This window comes from Telmatherina bonti (genome assembly GCF_933228915.1).
Source record: "Telmatherina bonti genome assembly, chromosome: 23".
NCBI lineage: Eukaryota > Metazoa > Chordata > Actinopteri > Atheriniformes > Telmatherinidae > Telmatherina > Telmatherina bonti.
In genome coordinates, this window is record NC_136632.1 from 5,592,549 (window position 1) to 5,611,697 (window position 19,149).

Below are 19,149 nucleotides of genomic sequence, written 5' to 3' on the forward strand. Positions count from 1 at the left end.
ATGTGACAAGATCTGTTGTGTTGCCCACAGCTATTTAAAGAAATGTGACTGTGGTTTAACTGCCCGCTTGAAATGTTTGCTCTTAGTAGGCCTTGTTTCTGCTTTTTATGACAATACAAAATGATGCTTTGATATTGTTTTAAAACTTGATATTACTTGTAGATCCTTTTAGTTCTCATTGCAGTAAGGTTGTGTTGTTTTTTTCTTCATTGTGAGTTTTGTTTCTGATCGATTGGCAGAGAAAATTAAACACTTTTAGTTTTTCAGGGGCTGTGCTTCATAAAGAGGAGTAAATCCTTGCTCTGATAAATGGAGAAATAAAATATCTGATTTGTTTGAACCTGAGCAGTTCCGTGGAAAAACACCACCCTGAAATGATACATTCAATGCTCTTCGGTCTATATTTTAACATTAAATGATAAGATAAAATCTTTTAGATTTGGTCATTATTCTGTAGTTTCATATATATGTAGAGGTAAATAGATTATTGTTTCTACATTAAAATTGTTTTACAAAAAAATATATCAATATTTAAATGTTTTGTGTAATGAGACGCTGTGAATTCCTCCCTTCGACGTGAGCACCTAAAGGCAACATCCAACATCCAGTTCCACGTTAACTTCCGGGTAAAAGCATCGGAAACATTTCGGGCATGCAGAAAGGCGGATCCCTCTTTGCCACTTTGTCTCTTACAACTTCTATTTAAGTCATTTCTTACTGTCACTCTGCAAAGAGTTACTAAGTCTAAGAAAATTGGCTGTTTGACTGATTAAACCAGCCCTGTATCCAGTCGTGCTGTGGAGCATATCCGCAGTTTCCCCCTTTAGCCGTAGCTAGCGAGCTAACTTCTAACCTGTTCACTGCAACACAACTGGGAAGCTGCAACACCAGAACAAGCTCAGCGACATGGCAGATAAAGAACTCATGTGGGCATTGAAGACTGGGGACCTGGACGAGGTCAAAAGCAAGCTAGTGACGGTGAGATGACTGAAGAAATCTGAGAGTTGTGAGCATTAAAACGCAGACAGGTGTCAGCTTGACTCGGGTAGAAAGCAGACGTGCTAACCAGCTAGCCGTGGCTAAAGTTGGCTCACGTTAAACTGGGTAATCCGGAATTAGTGAAACTGTTGGGGTTTTGTGGATTAAATGTAATTAGTTGGCATTTGACTGACTTGTTTGTTAACATTTCCGATCCCATTGTTCAGAAAGGACTTAGCATTGTTCAGAAACCGTTAGCATTGTTAGCAACACACCGTGCTACGCTTCCATTCAGTGCTTCATTGTTTAACTTGATCCTTCATTCATAACTTTGTCATTTAATCATTCCCGTAAAGGGTGCAAAGTAGACTTTGGGTGTCAGTAAAGTATAAATCCACAAACATGCCACTATTACCACTTTGCGTTGCAAGCAACCTGTTGGTAAGCTAACCAGCAATAGCTACTGTTTATAAATAATAACCATGTTTTGTTATAATTTCGGCGCCAATGACGGCTTATTATTTGCATTTTATTATGTATGTTACTGGGGAATTGATGTGATAGTTGCTGGGGTGATTGTTAATGTGAGGTTAGTTGTGTTAGGCTAACACACTAGACCAGGCCACAGCAGAGGTGGGCGGGGGTCCTTTTAAATGGGGGGGGGGGGCTTGTCCTCTGCAGGACCCACCAGTACACCCAGTAATAGCTAGCAGGAAGTTATACTGGTTAGGCATCACACATTAACCACAGTTGTATAGTGTTTTATTGTTTCAATAGGAAAAAAAATGAATTAGCTGAAAACCAGTTTGTTTTCTGAGGAGGGGAAATAAATGCGTCGAGATGTTGGGGAATAACTAAAATCCACCATTTATTTCCTTCCATGCTACTTTCTCTTTCCAGTTGAAGTTAGAACATTAGAGCAAAACATAAAAGATCTGCAAGAAGTATTCAGTGAGTCGCTCATCTCTTCAAACAGGTTGTCTGTGGTTCTTTTGCACATTGAAAATCTCTAAGTGCCTTTTATCTGACCGCTTTCTGTGGACTGGTGCTGTTTGACTGACGTGAAATGTGCAGACTCAGATCTAGAGCGTGCGTGAAGTTGCACTTTCACACATTAGACAATATGTCAGCGCGAGGAGCTTAATGGTTCAAGTCAACAATTGGTGTCTAACTTTTGTCTGTATTTCCATTGTTGGATCCCTTCGTGTTTTTCTCTTTAGGCTGTAGAAAGCTCAGTCTGTGTTGCTGTTTAGCAATCTGAATGAGTTCATGAGAAGTTGGGATGTAGTGATAACAGCTATTGTAAGTTAGCATCTCTTATTTTGCTGTTTTATATTATTTTTTTTCCCCTAAATGATCAACAATATGTTCATTCACTCAGTCTTCTGCTTCCCCTGACTGTGTGGGGTGTGTTCCACCTCTCACTTAACTAGTTAGCCAGGTTTTCTTGTCCAGGCGCGAATTGTATGTTTTCAGAAGTAACTTCAGCTCTTCTCAAAAATTCAGCACTTTTGAGTCAGCTCCTTTAGAAGAGTCGATTCTTGTCTCCCACGTGGATCGCCATGTTGTTTCACTCAGAACTTATACTTTAGCATTGGTGAGTGGTTTTGTTATGAAAGTTATGTTTATGATGTGTTTGAGTGCTGTTTGTTTAAATGTTGACAGTATAAATAGAGCCAGCAGGAAAAGCTGTTGTCAGCACCAGTTCTTTGCTACAGCATGGGGACCAGGGTTGCACTGCAGCAATGTGGTTCATTCTGGACAAAAGATGACAGTCATGACAGTTTCATTAAGCCAATCCTAAATGGTGGACTTTTTTTCCATTTGTTAGTAAGTTTTAAAGATGGGCTGCGCCATGGTCCTGCAAACTTATTGAAAATAAGTTTTATTGAATCGTTATCTGCAAATTTATTGAATTTCCCTCTGGGGATTAATAAAGTATTTTTCATTTCATTATAAATAAAATGACCTTTTTATAGTTGTCCAACAGTGTGGGGGATTTTTAAGATGTTTTATAACCCACGTCTACTAACCAACCAGTCGGAGTGTAGCATGAGGAGATGTGACGATTAGTGTAACACACTCAATGTGGTGTGAAAACCAAAATGCGCCTGAAAATAGTGTAGATGAAACCTAAATATGTGAAATTTAAAGAACTAACTAAAACAAAAACTTTTTAGCTAGTCCTAACTAGCATGGGTTAAATATCTAAGTGTAGTTTTTCCAACCATTATTGAATATTTTTTGCGATTGCAAACTATGATCGGCTGTATATTCCCACTAAGGCCCAAACGATCGGGATCTGTTGAAACTGATTATATTTGGCAGAAAAAAATCTGACAATGGATTAATTTGCTGATTAATTAAAAAAAAAAAAGAAATAAGATGACTTAATTTTTTGTTCTTTAACGCTTAAAACAAGCAAGTATCAATTGCAAGCAGAACATTGTACTGTTGCATAATATTTCGTCTTTTACTACTTGTTTAACCAATTTTTGAGCCATCCAATCAAATCGGACGATCATAGTCATTTTCAAAATGATCATCATCTGGAATTTTGTCGATTAAACGCAGATTTATTCCTAATTTCTCAAAATGTGGTAAATCCTGTTCAGTGTTGATATTCTTACAGCTTTTGTCCAATAGATGGAGCTGTGGCTCTGTTAAATCCTCTGTCGTCACGCTGTTTCTCTGTAACGTAATGCAATAAAGCTACAGGCTAAGTGACAGGCAGACGGAGCTTGTCGACGGGTAGGTTCGTAACGATGTTGTGATATTGACTAAATGCGTCTCCAGTTTCAGTTTAACACTCTGCAGTGTGTAATGACAAGGGATTGCTTTTTATTTACGTTGCAAGCTGAGTTGTGCGAACTCAGCTTACGTAGTTACTATAGACTGTATATAGAGATGGGCGGAGCCTCTGTGACGTCACCCGCAGGTTTCTGAAGAGCTGAATTGAAGCTTGGTGGGCGGTTCCTACCATCACCATCTTGGCAGGGGCATGTGCGTCGTCTCACCCGGAAAATACAAATATGGGCAAAGAGGCGGAGCTGAGAGGGGGGCTGTGAGCGTCATGGTGGATGATTAACATCGAGCAAACTCCGAGCTTTCTGTAGCTAAGCTAACCGAGCTAACAGAGGCAAGCGGGCTAAAGCTAAGTCACGTTAAATGGCTAAAAACTGCAGTTGCTCTACGTTTTTCTGACTTGAAGCAGGAAATCGGGTACCTGTCAATCAAAAGGACACGCCCCTAAATATCCCGAACTTCGAGATTAAATTACTTTTAAACTCCCCCCACAGTTGTCATGAAAGTAAACCTGACTTATTAAATCTAAAATGGATTTTTGTACCAGGCTGTAAACATGTTTATTTCTGCTGTGAAGTTGGTCTTTTTAACATGGGAGTTTATGGGGATTTGCTCTGTTTTGCAGCCCCTAGTGGATGAAGGTAGAACTGCAGTTTTATACACTTCCACAAAGGCCTCACTTTTTCACCACTGAAGGCTTCGTCCATCTTTCATATACAGTCTATGGTCATATATAGTGCCGCGCACTGACACTAAGCGTGAGCTGTCTGTGATGTGGTCGGTGAGTTTGTTTATACCATCGAGTGGAGCAAACCTTCTTACTATACATGATCCTCTCTATTAGCATAGAGATGTTTACGCTGAATGTTAGCAACAACATGGGTGTGGGGATACTAATGTAGCATAGTGTTAGCGGACAGCTTAACGGTGTGTTCAGACCAAATTCGTTTTGAGCGTCAAACGCTCAAAACGAATTTTTAAGCTTAAAAACCTTAAATTTTCGGCACGTTCCACACGGAACGCCGACGTGAGAAAGCTCAGCGCCCCCTTGCCGCACCTCCCGATAAATTTTACATTGAAACCTGCCGCTCTTGACGCTCAAAACGCGTTTGGTCTGAACACACTGTAAAGCCAGTGAGTACAGAACGACTGTTCACCACTCCATCAGCTGCTTGTTGAGACGTATTTTCAGAGGAGCGATGTGAACGCCGTGCGATGGAGGTTTTCAGTGCAGGAGCAAAGACAATAAAAATTAACATTACATTATGTCTTCAGTAACCGTCATGTGACTCTTAGTTTTACTTAGTCTGGAAACACTTTAACACTCTAACACAGGGGTGTCCAGCTCCGGTCCTTGAGGGCCGCAGTCCTGCATGTTTTCCATGTATCCCTGCTCCAACATACCTGATTCGAATGAATCCGTCATTGTGCAGAACCTCATTGGTTGTTGGATCCATTAAATGGAAGCCAGGTGTGTTGGAGCAGGGATACATCAAAAAAGCCAGGTGTGTTGGAGCAGGGATACATCAAAAACCTGCAGGACTTTGGACACCCAGAAGCCCAGCCCGTGTTGCTGTGGAGTAACGTTACTGTCAGACTGTTTGTGACCATTATGTGTTTAAAATGCAACTCTATCAAAGATGACATGTTTTAAAATGAGAAAGGCGTCGCTGGGTTTCTCTTTTGGTTCGGATGAGTCATCACTCATGGCAAAGAAAATTAACGGTAAAGCGCATCAGAGGGCTGCATAGTTAATGTTTTTCCAGTAATTTTACTCATTATGAAGCTTATAAAAGCATAAATGGCCTAAATGTAAATATGTGGTCTAATTCAGCTTCTTTTCATTGACAGTCACTGGATTAAACAGTTTTTTTCCACCTAAAAACCACTTTATAGATGTTCCGATTAATAAGAAAAGAATATAAAATCCTCTAAGGACTGTCCTGCTCTTGGTGGGAGATCAGCCACAGGAAGGAAGGGGGGGTGTCTCCATGGACTGGTCAGGTGTCGCTGGATTATACTTGTCCCATCGCCCCTTGTGTCTCAGTCTGATCATTTCTCTACTTGTATCCTGACAGGGACGGTGGGTGTTAGCTGTCAATAATCCGCTTTCTTTCCCCATTTTCACTCACAAAAAATCTAATCCACAGCAAACAAAGGAACTCACAACTGCTGAAGTATCAGACTTATTAAACTGTAGAAGAAGCAAAAATGCGACAAGTCTGACTAAAAAAAGCACGTTTTGTTTTCCACTCCTAAATGGTTTCAAGATCATTTCAGTCTACTCAGGATCATAATGTGTTGGTTCAGTCTAGACGCAGATCAAGTCTGGGGTTTAAATAAAATGATTAAAGCTATTATAGCTGCAGGCTTGTCCAGTGTGGCTGGATTTTCTCTTCTGGACGGAGTTTTCTGTCTTTCAGTCATCCTATGTTCAGCATCTGCTGTTGTAAAAGTCTTTATAAATAAAGTTATCTGAACTTCTGATCTGCTCATTGTAACTCGTCTCTATCTACTTGCTTCATATTCCTTCTAGTAATTTCCCCTGTGGTTAATAAAGTGTTTTTCATGTTTTTTTTCTTCCTCTAACAAGTTTTTTTTATTTTATTATTCCAAAAATCCTGGAAGTGAAAGTGGATTTGCTCTGCGTTCGGACCGTACCCATTAAAGCTAACGTTGCCTGCTGTTAGAAGAGGCTGAAGTTGGAACTGTGCTAATGGCTTCGGGGAGAGAGGCTGTAAAATGAGGAATAGTCTTTATTACGTTGAGCTTGACCTCCTGTGGAGCCTCAGATCAAGGCGAGGAGGTGACGCTGGCGCTCTGTGGCCGATGCGGTTCTGAATTGGAGGGGTTTTTGTGAGGTATGATCCACAATATCAAAGTCATTGACATCATGCAAGTTTAATTAAAAAGATTAATGTGTGTGTGCTGTGAAAAAGCCATGAAATATAGTGTTTATATCCCTCTGAGTAGATAAGAAACTTTTTATCATGAGACAAAAATATGAATCAGGACCAGGTAGGCACATGATTTTATGATTAAAGTCCAGGCTGCATGTAATATACTGGTGTTTTTCTAACAGTTGCTTCTTTTTCTGGTTGCTATTATTCGCTCATTCCTTCCTTTTTATTGCCATCCTGCATTATTAGATTTGCTCGTAGCGGCTGCAGGATAACGGGTCATCAAGCCAGCGCCGTCATCCTATGCGCGGGCGTTTTTTAATATGAAGCTCTCGTGTAACAAGACACTCTTCTACCTCCTCGTCCCTCTGCTTGTGGATTCCATAATAGGGGCCAAACCTCTCAAATAATACATGCTTTCAGCTTGACTTGGAGGGGAAAGTGGAATAATGATGCAAAGTTGATGGAAAAGTCAAATAGCGAAAGACTGGTGGTCTTTTCAGCAGGCATTGTCTGTTGAGGGGTGTTTGATTTGTGATTTGTGTGGTAAAATAACAGGGAAAGATGATGTTTATGTGTTGCTTTGAATGTTGAATGAGACAAAAATGAAGGAAAAATTTGCACAGATGTGGTTTATTTCCATTGTGAACATGTCAGATCAGTGAGAGTCCCCCTGTTTAAACACAGTGGGGGGTTCCTGTGATGGTCATGTCAGCCTTATAATGTTCTCTTTTCCAGGCTGAGGATGTAAATCGGACCCTGGATGGTGGGAGGAAGCCTCTTCACTACGCTGCTGACTATGGGCAGACAGATGTGGTGGAGTTCCTCATCTCTAAGGGAGCAGATATCAACGTAAGAGACGCAACAGTCTTCCTCTCTTTTTGCATGAATTTGCATACTGAGGGTTGCCATGACCACAAAATTAACAGAACTCGTGTCTGCTTCCTTTTCTTTTGTTATCTCATTGTTGAAATGTTAAAATTAGGACATTTTCCAGGCCTTACATTAAGCTGCAGTAGTTTATCTGTAGTTTATAGTAGTTTGTAGCTTCTTTCTGTCTGAACAAACTTCCTGCATGCTGTCCCTGCAGGCTCCAGACAAACACGGGCTCACTCCACTGATCACCGCCTGTTTGGAGGGACACGTGTCATGTGTCAAGATCCTGCTAGAAAAGGTTTGTTCCCTAATTTGAACGTGCATTCAGTCATGCATCTGCACACAAGCAGATATCCGTGTGGTGTCTTTCACCCATCAGCGCATGTTGACGAGTCAGATGCTTCCTGAGTGCTGATGAGGTAACTCCTCGCACAAAAGGCCCTGTAACGCAGTCATATGGAGGCTTTGCTGGAACGTTCAGAGTGGGACGTGGTCTCGCTGCTGTTCGTCATTCATGAGCGCACAAACCTTCTGCACTGGCTTTTTAACCTTCCTCAGGTACCACATTCAGAGATGCAGGTGTGAGAGCAGAGTAGGTCTGGGTGATTAATCGGATTTTAATCTCAATTACGATCTGGGTTTTCAACCATAATAAAGATAAAAGGATGTGATTATTTTTCTCTCTGCAGTTTTCTCTCCTGCTGTCTTCAGCTGCTAATCGAGCGTCTCTGGCGTTGCAGCGCTGTGCTGTAAACTCCTCCCACAGCCGCTTTGCTTTCATTCAGACACTGTTCTCGCTAAATCTAGCAGCTTTTACTGGAGTTATTAGAGACTTTTCTGGTGTTTTGGCGACTGACTTGAAGGCACATATTGTTCTGCAGTTACTGTAAGGAAGGAGCAGCGGGAGCCTCTCCCGTCCTAAAGCACTCCCAGGCGGCCAGTCTCAGTCGGCTCCGGCTGCAGGTCAATGTAGAATAACTGCAGTAGGTTGTGGAAGTTCACCTAAACATAGTTTATACCATTGTCAGTGACAAATGGCTGCATTATATTTGTATAAATGCACATGCATTTTGGCGAGTTAAACACTGTAATATCCCTCCTTTACGGCGCGTTACCATAGCAACGCATTAATCACCTGGTTCAGATCAGCCGTCTTTTAACAGGTGAATGTAGCCCCTGTGTTGCAGCCGGATGCATCACACTGTACAAGTGGCAGCGGTTGTTTTGTCACTGGATCAGTGCAGAATTGTCCGCATCATAGAAACAACTGAAATCAACTGCTTTATCATTTAGCATTTATGAAATGTCGGTCTAGCGAAGCAGCTTTATTGCTGTTAGTGACCTGTAACATGTAAAAGTTACTGACTAAATTTAAATGGAAGAGATCCAGACTTGACCTCAAAGGTCTCGCTCTTCTAAGAATGACTGAGCAGCTGCTGGTGTGAATGAAGTTCCCTAAAATAGCCGTCTCACTTTAGTTGTATTTTAGCCCTGCAATACTTTCAGTGTTCAGTTCAGGTTCAGTCTCACAGGTTAGGAAAACTTAACTCAGACCCACTCACTATCAGTAAGATGGCATGCTGCTCCGAGCCGGCTATGACTAATGGTAACTCAGATGAAGTGCAGGAAGTGGCCAGTGCCAACAGGAAAAGCAGCAGTTTATTATTTTCTGTAGAAGTTGTGAATATAACGTTGGCAAGCAGGGGGAGATGCAGACACAAAGCTGTTATCTGGTTTTTCCAACAGTTGTTTACCATCGTAGACTCATAGATTGTCTGACATTAACCATGCTAACACGTAGCGTAAAACATCCCGAGTTTCAGTTTAGCAAGCAGCGCTCTTCTCCTGTTGCAGAAGATAGGTGCATGGGGTGATATTTTATAATCATTATTATTATTGTTATTGTTTCATGTGTTTACTTTCTTTCTTTGTACGTTGATCACATGTTTATTTCAAGCCCATTTACACAAATACAAAACACTGTTCTTTATACATCTGCAACACATTTATCTTTAATTTAAAAGACCAGGAACAAGATGGTGCAGGCTTTTCGCTGACAGCAGCTCGTGTCTCAGATCTTCTCTTTGCACACGCAGCCAGATGTACATTTACTGCATCCTTGCAGGAGCAGCTTGTGCACCTGCAGGATCCCCCGCAGTTGCAGGTTCCAGTCTTTGCACACTCGCAAGGGTCCATTTGCTTGGAAGATGTTTGTGTTTGGAGATGCTGAAGAACCATCTGTTCTGTCAGAATGGGAGTGTGTATGCAATATCAGACCGCAAAAAAACATGGCAATTTGGCATCTTTGTTTCAACTGTTTCTACACAGGTTAAGGGATAAATTGTGATTTTATAAGATAACGGCGGTGAGATAATTACGTAATAGTTTGCAGCCAGCAGGATCAGTCTGAAGTCCTTTACATCAGACTGATCCTGCTGCTTTACCCCGTTAGAAACTGATTTGCTGCTGGAAGTTGCAGAAAAAGCCAAAAACTTGTGCATAATAAATCTTAGCACAGCTACATCTGTTTAAACACAAGCCTGTCTCATTCTGTGGTGCGATATTTATACCAGCAACCTTTGTAACTGTTTCATGAGGCAACGTGACACTTGAGGTTTTAACGGAAGGAATTAACACGAAGATTAGACCTTAAATGCTTGTGTGCATATGCAACTCTTTCTGAATCACCATCAGGGCATGAAAATGACTCCAGCTGTTTTTGCAAACGAGGAAGTATCACAGGGAGGAGTTTTTTTTTTAATACTTTGAGCACACAGTAGCATGTCCCACAGCCCAGTTGTTCCAAATGATGTCCCCTTAGGTCTGTGAGAATATTACCATAGCTCACAAGCTGCAGGGTGAATTCGTGGGACACGACCCCGTGGATGTCAGAGGAGATTGTCTTCACTATGTTTCAATGGGCGAAATTGCAAATGCGAGTGGTCAGAATGTGACATCCAGAGAGCATTCCTGATCAGCCAGGAGCAATGAGGGTGGTGTACCCCTACCTGAAGGGGGCTACTTCAGACTGTTACAGTAAAAGATATTCAGAGAATTTCTTTAAGTTTCAGCCTGGACATCATTTGGCTTAAGTTCAGATTAACGTCCAGATGATGGTTTAGTTACACGTTGCCTTTCTGTGTCCCATCACTTCCACAACTCACTAAGATCAGAGGTCAAACTCTGTTTAGTCCACATTCAGCACAACTGTTACTGAAGTGGGCCGGACCAGGAAATTAACAGCATAATCATCTATAAATAATAATAATAAACACCTCCGTGTTTTTATCTGTGGTTTAATACAAACATGTACAAATACATCATGATTTTTAACTTTCAGTAATTCATCCTTTGAGAAAACACAAACCTGATTCAGATACAAATGTTTTATTTATTTATTTTATTCTGTATATTACAGCACCAGTTGAAGGTTTGGTTCAGGGGTGAAAGAAAATATTTATATTTCAAAATATTGCAATATTTTGTGTGAAAATATTCAAAAGCACTGAATCGATTTTATCAAATCAATCTTAACCGATGAGGCAGATTTTCATTTCTTTATTCGTCTTGTACACAGAGATCAGTGTTTTATTCACTTTGCAGTGAAATGTAGATCCTCTGTTCTGATTCAGTAAGTTAATGTTAAGCATTCAGTGTTTACTGCTAGTACAGAAAAATTGTAGTATATTGTTTTGCTTACCCTCCTGTATCGCATTATATCGTATTGTGATACTTATCGTATTTCCAGATTCTTGCCAGTACACACCCCAGTAAACTAAAGAATCTAGTGTGTCTGACTCGCCTCACCATACCTTTTGTCCTACCTTGGAAAGATTTAAATAAATAAATAAAAATTACACCTCAAGTTACTTTTATTTGTAATGTCACACTCGACGTCTTCTGTTATTTCTACCAAAGTCATCCTGCGGGCCAGATTGGACCCACTGCTCGGCCAGTCTGACCATCATCTTCAAACCTAAAAGCAGTTCTGTTTCTTGGATGGACCTTTGCTTTGTGAACTAAAAACTCTTTTGCAGACCTTAAAAAGCCAGTAGCAGCACGAGAAATCAGCTGGTCTGAACTGGGGTTACAGTGGGGAAGAGAAGTGAACCCATGGGTTTGTTGTAGTGTCTTTCTCTAAATCATTGCCTAAACACAAACAAGAATGACCACCCAGGTGCAGCCAAAAGGTCAGCAGTACCCACAGGGACCAGATCTCTATATCTACCCTTGTCGGCTCTGAAAACTCGCCCTGCGTCTCCATGTGAGAGGAATAGATTGTCCGCGGGCCACAGCATTGTCCGTACCGCTGTGTTTCCACTCTGCCGGCTGCAGTGGATAAAAGGAGCCGACTTGTGACTGTTGACTTGGCAGAGAAAAATTGCCTGGTTTCCTGGTGCATCATGGGAGCTGACACCTGCCACCACCAACTGCACGGCGTGCCGTTGCTGGTAACGAATTACAAAAGAGCTTTATTCTTTCTAACCCAAAAGGTGACCCAGCTGTAAGATCCCGGCTGTGAATACGGACCACCGACTGCAGATTCCAGCCAGCTAAATTTCAGTCTGCACACACACCCATGATTACACAAACATCCTTTTCTTATATGGGGAACTCGGTGCATGAGTGGGAAGAAATGCGGCGTTATTACATCAAGCCAGTTCCTGTCGTTATCCTTTTTTATACCCTACAGTTTCCTGGATGCTCAGCGGGGAGGGGGGCGCATCATTTACTTTTATTGTGTCCAGAAGTAAGAATTTGGAAATAAGCTTCCCACACGTATGCTGTGGAGCTGTGACGGATGATGTTGACCCACAACAGTCAGCTGATCAGATAAAGAGGGTGGCGACCCTGCACACAGCAATTATCATCCAATTATGACCATAAAAGCTGTGGTCAGGATACCGTGGTTCTCCTCCGCACACTGAACACTATTTACTTATTTCCTATTTATCTACGTGGTGCAGCTTTAAAGATGTATTCCTAAAGACGTCTCTGACAATCCACTCAATGCAGATATTGATCTTTCCTTTTTGCTGGACGTTGGAAAAGGTCAGTAGTCTGTAAGTGCTGCATGTCAGATTCCCTCTGGCCAACATTTGAGTGAATACCTGAGAGACCTTTCAGGTCCATTCAGCAGCAGCAAAATGAAAACTTAATGGACGCTTCGGCAGGTCAGTAGCATTACGTTACTGAAAATCCAGGACCATGATGCATCTCAGTTTGACTGCAGACATGGGAGTCTATTCTTATTCATTAGGCTGCGTCTCTGGGGCCGCCAGCCTCTCTCTGACTGGGTAATGTTTGGACAGTCAGGTGTTCATGAGGGTCATTATTCAACTTGGGGAAAGCTCATTACTGTAAGTGGTGTCATGAGTGTGTGACTGAGCTGGGCGGTGTGTGCGTGGCGTATCCTGAGAAACGGTAACAGGAGTATGTACAGGAGTCATTAAACTCTCATAGATGTCTGCATGTGGTATGAATATCAAATATGTTGCCGGTCTTCATGATGCTTTTTTAACCCTCAAAGCTGAAGTCATTTTTAGCTTTTGTTCCACCTGTTGTTGTTTTATTTTGTAATGGAAAATAAATTTAGAAGTTCAGCTGTTTTAATCCAAGTCAGCATCCTGACTCGGCTGTCAGATTATGAGGCTAAAATGATTTAAAATGGGTGGATCAATAGATATAGCAGCATAAAGAGCAACCAGAAGAAGGAAAGAGGTTTTATTGGCAGCAGAATTTAGTCATCACTAACTCGTCGGCCACATTATGATGCCGTTGCCTGATGGTCGCTTCGTTTTTACCTCAAAGTGAACTCTGATCCCTGACTCCAGTCGTCTCTGGACAGATCCGGACAATGTTCAGGCTCTTCCTCCCTTTAAGAGCGAGTCCATACAACCAAGAGAAAAAGGAGAAAGTTTAGACGTTGAATAAAAGAACCTTAATAAATGCATGACTTGGAGTGACTTCATATTATTCCAGACCGGTTGCTTGTTCTCCAACAAGCAGAGTAGCGATGCTGAGAAGACTGAAGTCCACTAGCATAGCTGTTGCTTGCCCACGAAATGAGATCAGTGTTGGTTGCTGAGGATCTGTTTCTGTTGGGAATTAATGACTTCCGTCGAGCTGGAGAAGAAAGAAGCAAACTGAGCTTCTTGTTTGTCTCGCTTCGCTCAGTGGAGTCGAGTTCAGTGATTAGTAGGGCTGTGATATGCTTTACAAAACTTTTTTTGCTCGTCACTTTTCTTGATTTCAATTAAGAAAAAACACAGTAGCAAGACCATCTTTCTGCTGCTATAATGCCCAATGAGACACGTAAAAAGATCACTAAAAACAATAAAAATAATATAATGGATTATTTTGATTTATATAGAAAAAAAAATCTTTTTTTTTTTTTTTTTTTACCAAAAAAAAAAAAAAAGTGATTTTAAAACTGACGCAAGAAAATCCCGATATTTGATTTTTTTAAAATAGAATTTTCCCAGCCTTGGTGATTCGGTAGCGAGGTATCTGATGTGAAGCAGCTGCAGGAAAGCTTTACAGACTCTACAAACACGGTGCTTCGCTTGTTTAGTTTGTTTTTTACACGAATGAAGCAACAGCTCAAATTAAAACATACAAACAGTGAATTTATTCTGGCTTTCCTCGGTGTTTTAAAGGATGAATCACTCCGAGGCACCTTCAGAGTAAGAGTCTGCTCAGTTTCAGGAAGTGCAAGATAATTTCTCCGTATTCCTTCGTAGCAGCTCTGTTTTCTGCTTTATCTCTGTCCTGCTGCCATTTATTGTGTCTGTGTGACAGTTGCACCGCAGATAAACAAAAGGGATAATGAAGACTCCTGAACCCTGAACATTTGCATGAATGCATGAACATTTAGTGTTTTTGGATTTATTCCGAACGGGACGCGGCCAGGTCTCGCCAGAGTCATCAGGCGTCGAGTGCTGCACGACGGCGCCGGAACATGACTGGAGTGTTGACAGGTGCATGTTTCCAAGAAGCGAGAGACATGTGATGAGACAGAAGTCTCCCCCCAGTTTGTCTTTCGTCTCCTTACCAATTAGACGTGGGTCTGACAGGTTACTGGGCCCTGGTAAATCTGCTTTCCCCCTGAAATGCTCTGCTGCTCCTCTCTTGTGGAATTTTGTAGCCGGAGATGTCGGTGAACCACGTACGTCACGCTGTTGGGGGACTTGAACTGGGTCACACTGTTGTTGATGCCCTGCTTCTCCACGCAACAATAAACCCTCTCTGCCTCGGCTCTGAAAGCTCCATGCAAAGAGGCTGAAGTTGGCAGCACAAACAAAAGACGTCTCTCCGCTGCACACCCCTTCACTCCTCCGTCGCCTATTAAATCTGTTGTCACTGCAAGTGCATTCGATGCGTCGACTTTTATATTGCCTTGTTTGTTGTGGAGGGACTTTTCTGTCCTCAGTAACCAAATGATTGTGTCTGCTCACAACTCTTTCACATTGATTCTGTACCCCTCAGAGCTGAAATGAATTTGCAGCATGGCATCTTTGAATGTGTTTTGCATGTGTTGTCTGGACTGGTGAGCCCAGACAACACAGAGAAAATTAAAAAGGAAAGTTTGTCTTTTTTTGCCTTTGTAGAATACTAGGGGGCATGTGGTGTGAGGGCGAATGAGTGCATGTTGCAAAAAGAGAATTTTTAGGTGCAGAACTAAAATACTGTTTTTGTGTTTAATCAGGTTAATTTCTGAAGTCTGATTTTGTTCTTAATCACTGCTCGACGGCGCTAAAAAATTTTAATCAGCATTGATCAGTCATGATTCACACCTGGCTTATTGCTGACTTTTATATTAAAAGTACTTCTACCTGGAGAAACTGCAATGATTTATTTATTTCGAAGCACATAAACAGATAAGCTGCTTTTTGATGTCTGGTGGAAATTTCTGGATTTATTAAAAGGAAACAAGTCAGCAGGATGGATTTCAGAGGTGTGTAGCTGCCTTCAGGGATCAATAACTGATGTGAATTTCAGCCATCAGGCGTTTCACGGCTGGAAGACAACAACAGGATTACAATCTGAAACTTCTGTTGAGTTAATTTATAAATAAACATTTTCTCTTTAAAATTCTCATGACGTATAAGCAGTAATGAGGAAGCTGTCTGGTCAGTAACGAGGCGAGGACGTGTCTAGCATGCATACGGTCCTGTTGGGGTGTTCCGACATTACTAGATGGTAAAAAGGAGTCAGTAGATGGTAGAATTGTGCAATAAAATATTGTTAGTGATTTATTGTTACAACGTTCACGTTAAAAACAATGAATTCCCATTGATCACATGTTTATATTCGCAAAACCTTCACAAGCCCCACTAATGACGTATGTCGCTTAAAACCCAACACAACTGGCGCGTTGACAAACATGGCGGAAGGAAGAGCGGACATGCTGGTTAGCGAAGAGCTTATTCCTCGACGAGGCGCCACCATTTCCATCATCTGGAGCCGGTTCAGGTTTAGAAAGTTGGACACAGAGCAGAAATTTGTTCTTTCCAAGGTTTGTAGAGAACTAGTGCAAACAAAGGCACATAACACCACCTGTTTATTCCACCACCTCAAGCACAAACACAAGCCGGTGTTGTGCCATAAAGCGATTGTCTGCCAGAAACTGATTAAACGGCAGCAGGAGCGCGCAGCTGTTAAAGTTGTGTCGATCAGCGTCTCCAATCTCCTGCTCCAATCTCTCCACAAAACCAATGTGTCAGGTGACATCATCAAGTTTTTGTTCCACGTAAGAACTTTAACTGATCAACAACAGGTGAACAAAACGGAGCGAATCCCCATAGACTCCCATGTTAAAAAGACCAACTTCACAGCAGGAATAAACATGTTTACAGCCTGGTTCAAAAATCCATTTTAGGTTTAATAGGTCAGGTTTACCTTCATGACAACTGTGGGGGGAGTGAATTTTATGTTTTTAACTCGCCCGTTTAAAAGTAATTTAATCTCAAAGTTCGGCATATTTAGGGGCGTGTCCTCTTGATTGACAGGTACCCGATCTCCCGCTTCAAGTCAGAAGAACGTAGAACAACCTCGTTTTTTAGCCGGCTAACAACGTTACTTAGCTGGTTAGCTCCTGTTATCTCTGGGTTAGCTCGATAAGCTCTTAGCTACAGAAAGCTCGGATTCGCTCCGTGTCAATCATCCACCATGACGCTCACAGCCCCCCTCTCAGCTCCACTTCTTTGCCCATATTTGTATTTCCCGGGCGAGACGACACACATGCCCCTGCCAAGATGGTGATGGTAGGAACCGCCCACCGAGCTTCAAATCAGCTCTTCAGAAACCTACGGGTGACGTCACAGAGGCTCCGTCCATCTCTTTATACAGTCTATGGTTTCCCCACCGCCATCTAGGTGAGGAACTTTATATGAAATGAGGAGGTTTTTCGATCTTCTCTGATTGCTTTCACATTGTGAAACAGTGGTTTAGGGAACAGGAGACCTCAGTGTCGTGTGACATTTCAGAAGCATGCTGACGTTTTGCCACAACACAAAGTGTTTTGTAATCAAAGCTGGAGGTGTTCCAACCAATGTGCAACCATGTGCAATGGGTACTGCAGTTTCCCAGTTAATGAGGAAGCGTCTGCATACAGACCAGAGCAGCAGATCTAGACTAGACTGCATTGGTCCCCAGACCTACATGTTAGCTGTTGCTGTATGCCAGTAACAGGCTTAAACAAGAAAGATTTCCGTTGCCAAGAAGCAACTTTTAATAATTTATCTTACAGCAGGTGTACACCCCTAACCCCCGAGGAAGTGCTGGTTCATGAGCTGCAGTTTGCTGAGCAGAACATTTTCCATGTTAGAAACTCAGATCTTTTGTTTTTAAATCTCAGATTATTCCAGATGGTTTCTGCAGCTGTTTTTTAGTATTCGGGAATGAGTGAATACACTTTTCAGAGATGGTTACTGATGCAGGTTTCTGCTCCTCAGCATCCCCTGACCAGATGGGAGCAGGAGTTGACTCACCTATTAAGCGTTTTTAATATTCATGTCTCCTCTCGTCCTCCTCCTCCTCCACAGGGAGCTGACAAAGACTGGAAAGGACCGGACGGCATGAGTGCCTTTGAAGCTGCTGAGAGTGATGCCATAAAGGCTCTGCTGAAGTGAGACAAACCAGTGTGGCTGGACAGGTGGGTGAACGGGCTCACAGATGGACGCAGTGGTCCAGGAGACAGAAGACGGACTCACCTATGTTACCCTGATCAACCTGTCTTAAAACTGCTTTTGTCTGTTGGAGGTTCATTTATTCTGTCTGGTGATTTTTTTTTTTTCCTTTCCTTTTTTTTTATCTCTCTATCCTCCCTTCTCCCCAAGTTTTTGGGATAGGATTTTCTCTTCATTTGGCCTGTGTCTGTAGCCATTTAACTACAGGACTTGTAAAGTCTCCCTTAGGGACCGAATACTGGGGGAGAAGGCTTCATCTTGGATCCTAACACACTGTTCAGACTAGAATCAGTCTCTACGACCTAAATGCCAGTTTAGCACTTAATATTTTCTCAGTCTTTTAGAACTGTAAAGTAATCAAACGGTTATAAATCAATAGTGTGTTGGTATTTTTTACAACTTCAGTACAACTGTTGTGTGGCCAGAGTTGATCTCATGAACAGTAATTTCACTGTGCCGTACTAGATAGAATAAAAGGAAAGGGCATAAAGTTTCCTTATACAAACATTTCATTCTGTGTGGCCTCTTCCTCTTTTGCTTGGTTTTACATATATATGCATAGATGAAACTGTTCCTCAAATCCCTTCTGGAAACTTTGGAAATGTTGGGTTGGCGAGATTAAGCGGTGGGATTTTTTTCTTTCTACTTGGGCCTGCTATCACTCACATATCAGTAATGCATTTAAAATGTTTCTTCTTTGACCAATCACCATGCTGGCTGACCAGAAAGACTTGAATGTTGCAGTTTCAAAATGTTACCGAATCCCTCTGGAAGTAATGTAACGGCACATAATAGGATTAGGACTTTTAGAAACGTATTTCATCCACCCCGTCCCCTCTAGAGTCATTTCAGAGCAAAAAAAAAACCCTTTTCGGTGCAGCTTGTCAGTAATGTGTAACCTGTGGGTTCTGGGAGGATAAATGGGGGTTGGAAAGTTGATCATGGGGGCTGTTAATATTCTCCCTGCCTTGGTTTTTGGTTCGACACCCTGCCTGTTTTGCTGCATGTCAGAACTGCCTCTGCTTTTACGCTATAAATATGGTCACTGTTCTCTTGGTTGCTTTCAAATGAATTACTACTATGTAACGAAAAAGATGCTTTCACTGACTTTGTTCTGACAAAAGTCTGTAAAAAGAAATAAAAAATGTCGATTAAAAATGCTCTGAAGTCACATGAATGAATTATTACCCACATTTCTTTATTTGTACTAGGATTTCTGATTCATTCACCTCGACCTGGATTACAGCGATTTACCTTGATGGGATTTACTGACATCGCTCGGCTGCTTGATCAAATGTTTTTAAAGTGTTATGATGATCTTAATGCCATTTTAATGAATGATCCGCTGAACAGCGGCATAACAGAAATAATCCAGGTACATCAGAAGTGACAGATCAATT

At 41.7% G+C, this 19,149-nt stretch overlaps 1 protein-coding gene across 1 annotated transcript; it reads left to right on the forward strand.

Moving 5' to 3' along the window:
- Positions 1 to 642: 642 nt before the first annotated feature.
- mtpn (myotrophin) lies at positions 643 to 18,898 on the forward strand. Its single transcript, XM_079263330.1, has 4 exons — positions 643 to 978; positions 7,422 to 7,535; positions 7,774 to 7,857; positions 17,606 to 18,898. Exons 1-4 carry the CDS (start codon positions 907 to 909, stop codon positions 17,690 to 17,692), a joined length of 357 nt encoding a protein of 118 aa, XP_079119456.1. The 5' UTR covers positions 643 to 906; the 3' UTR covers positions 17,693 to 18,898.
- Positions 18,899 to 19,149: the final 251 nt, after the last annotated feature.

Excerpts from the sequence above, each read along its gene's own strand:
- mtpn (XM_079263330.1), top strand. The coding sequence starts at position 907 with ATGGCAGATAAAGAACTCATGTGGGCATTGAAGACTGGGGACCTGGAC. Across the intron at positions 979-7,421 it reads TCAAAAGCAAGCTAGTGACG|GCTGAGGATGTAAATCGGAC; the intron begins GTGAGATGACTG and ends TCTCTTTTCCAG. Across the intron at positions 7,858-17,605 it reads TCAAGATCCTGCTAGAAAAG|GGAGCTGACAAAGACTGGAA; the intron begins GTTTGTTCCCTA and ends CCTCCTCCACAG.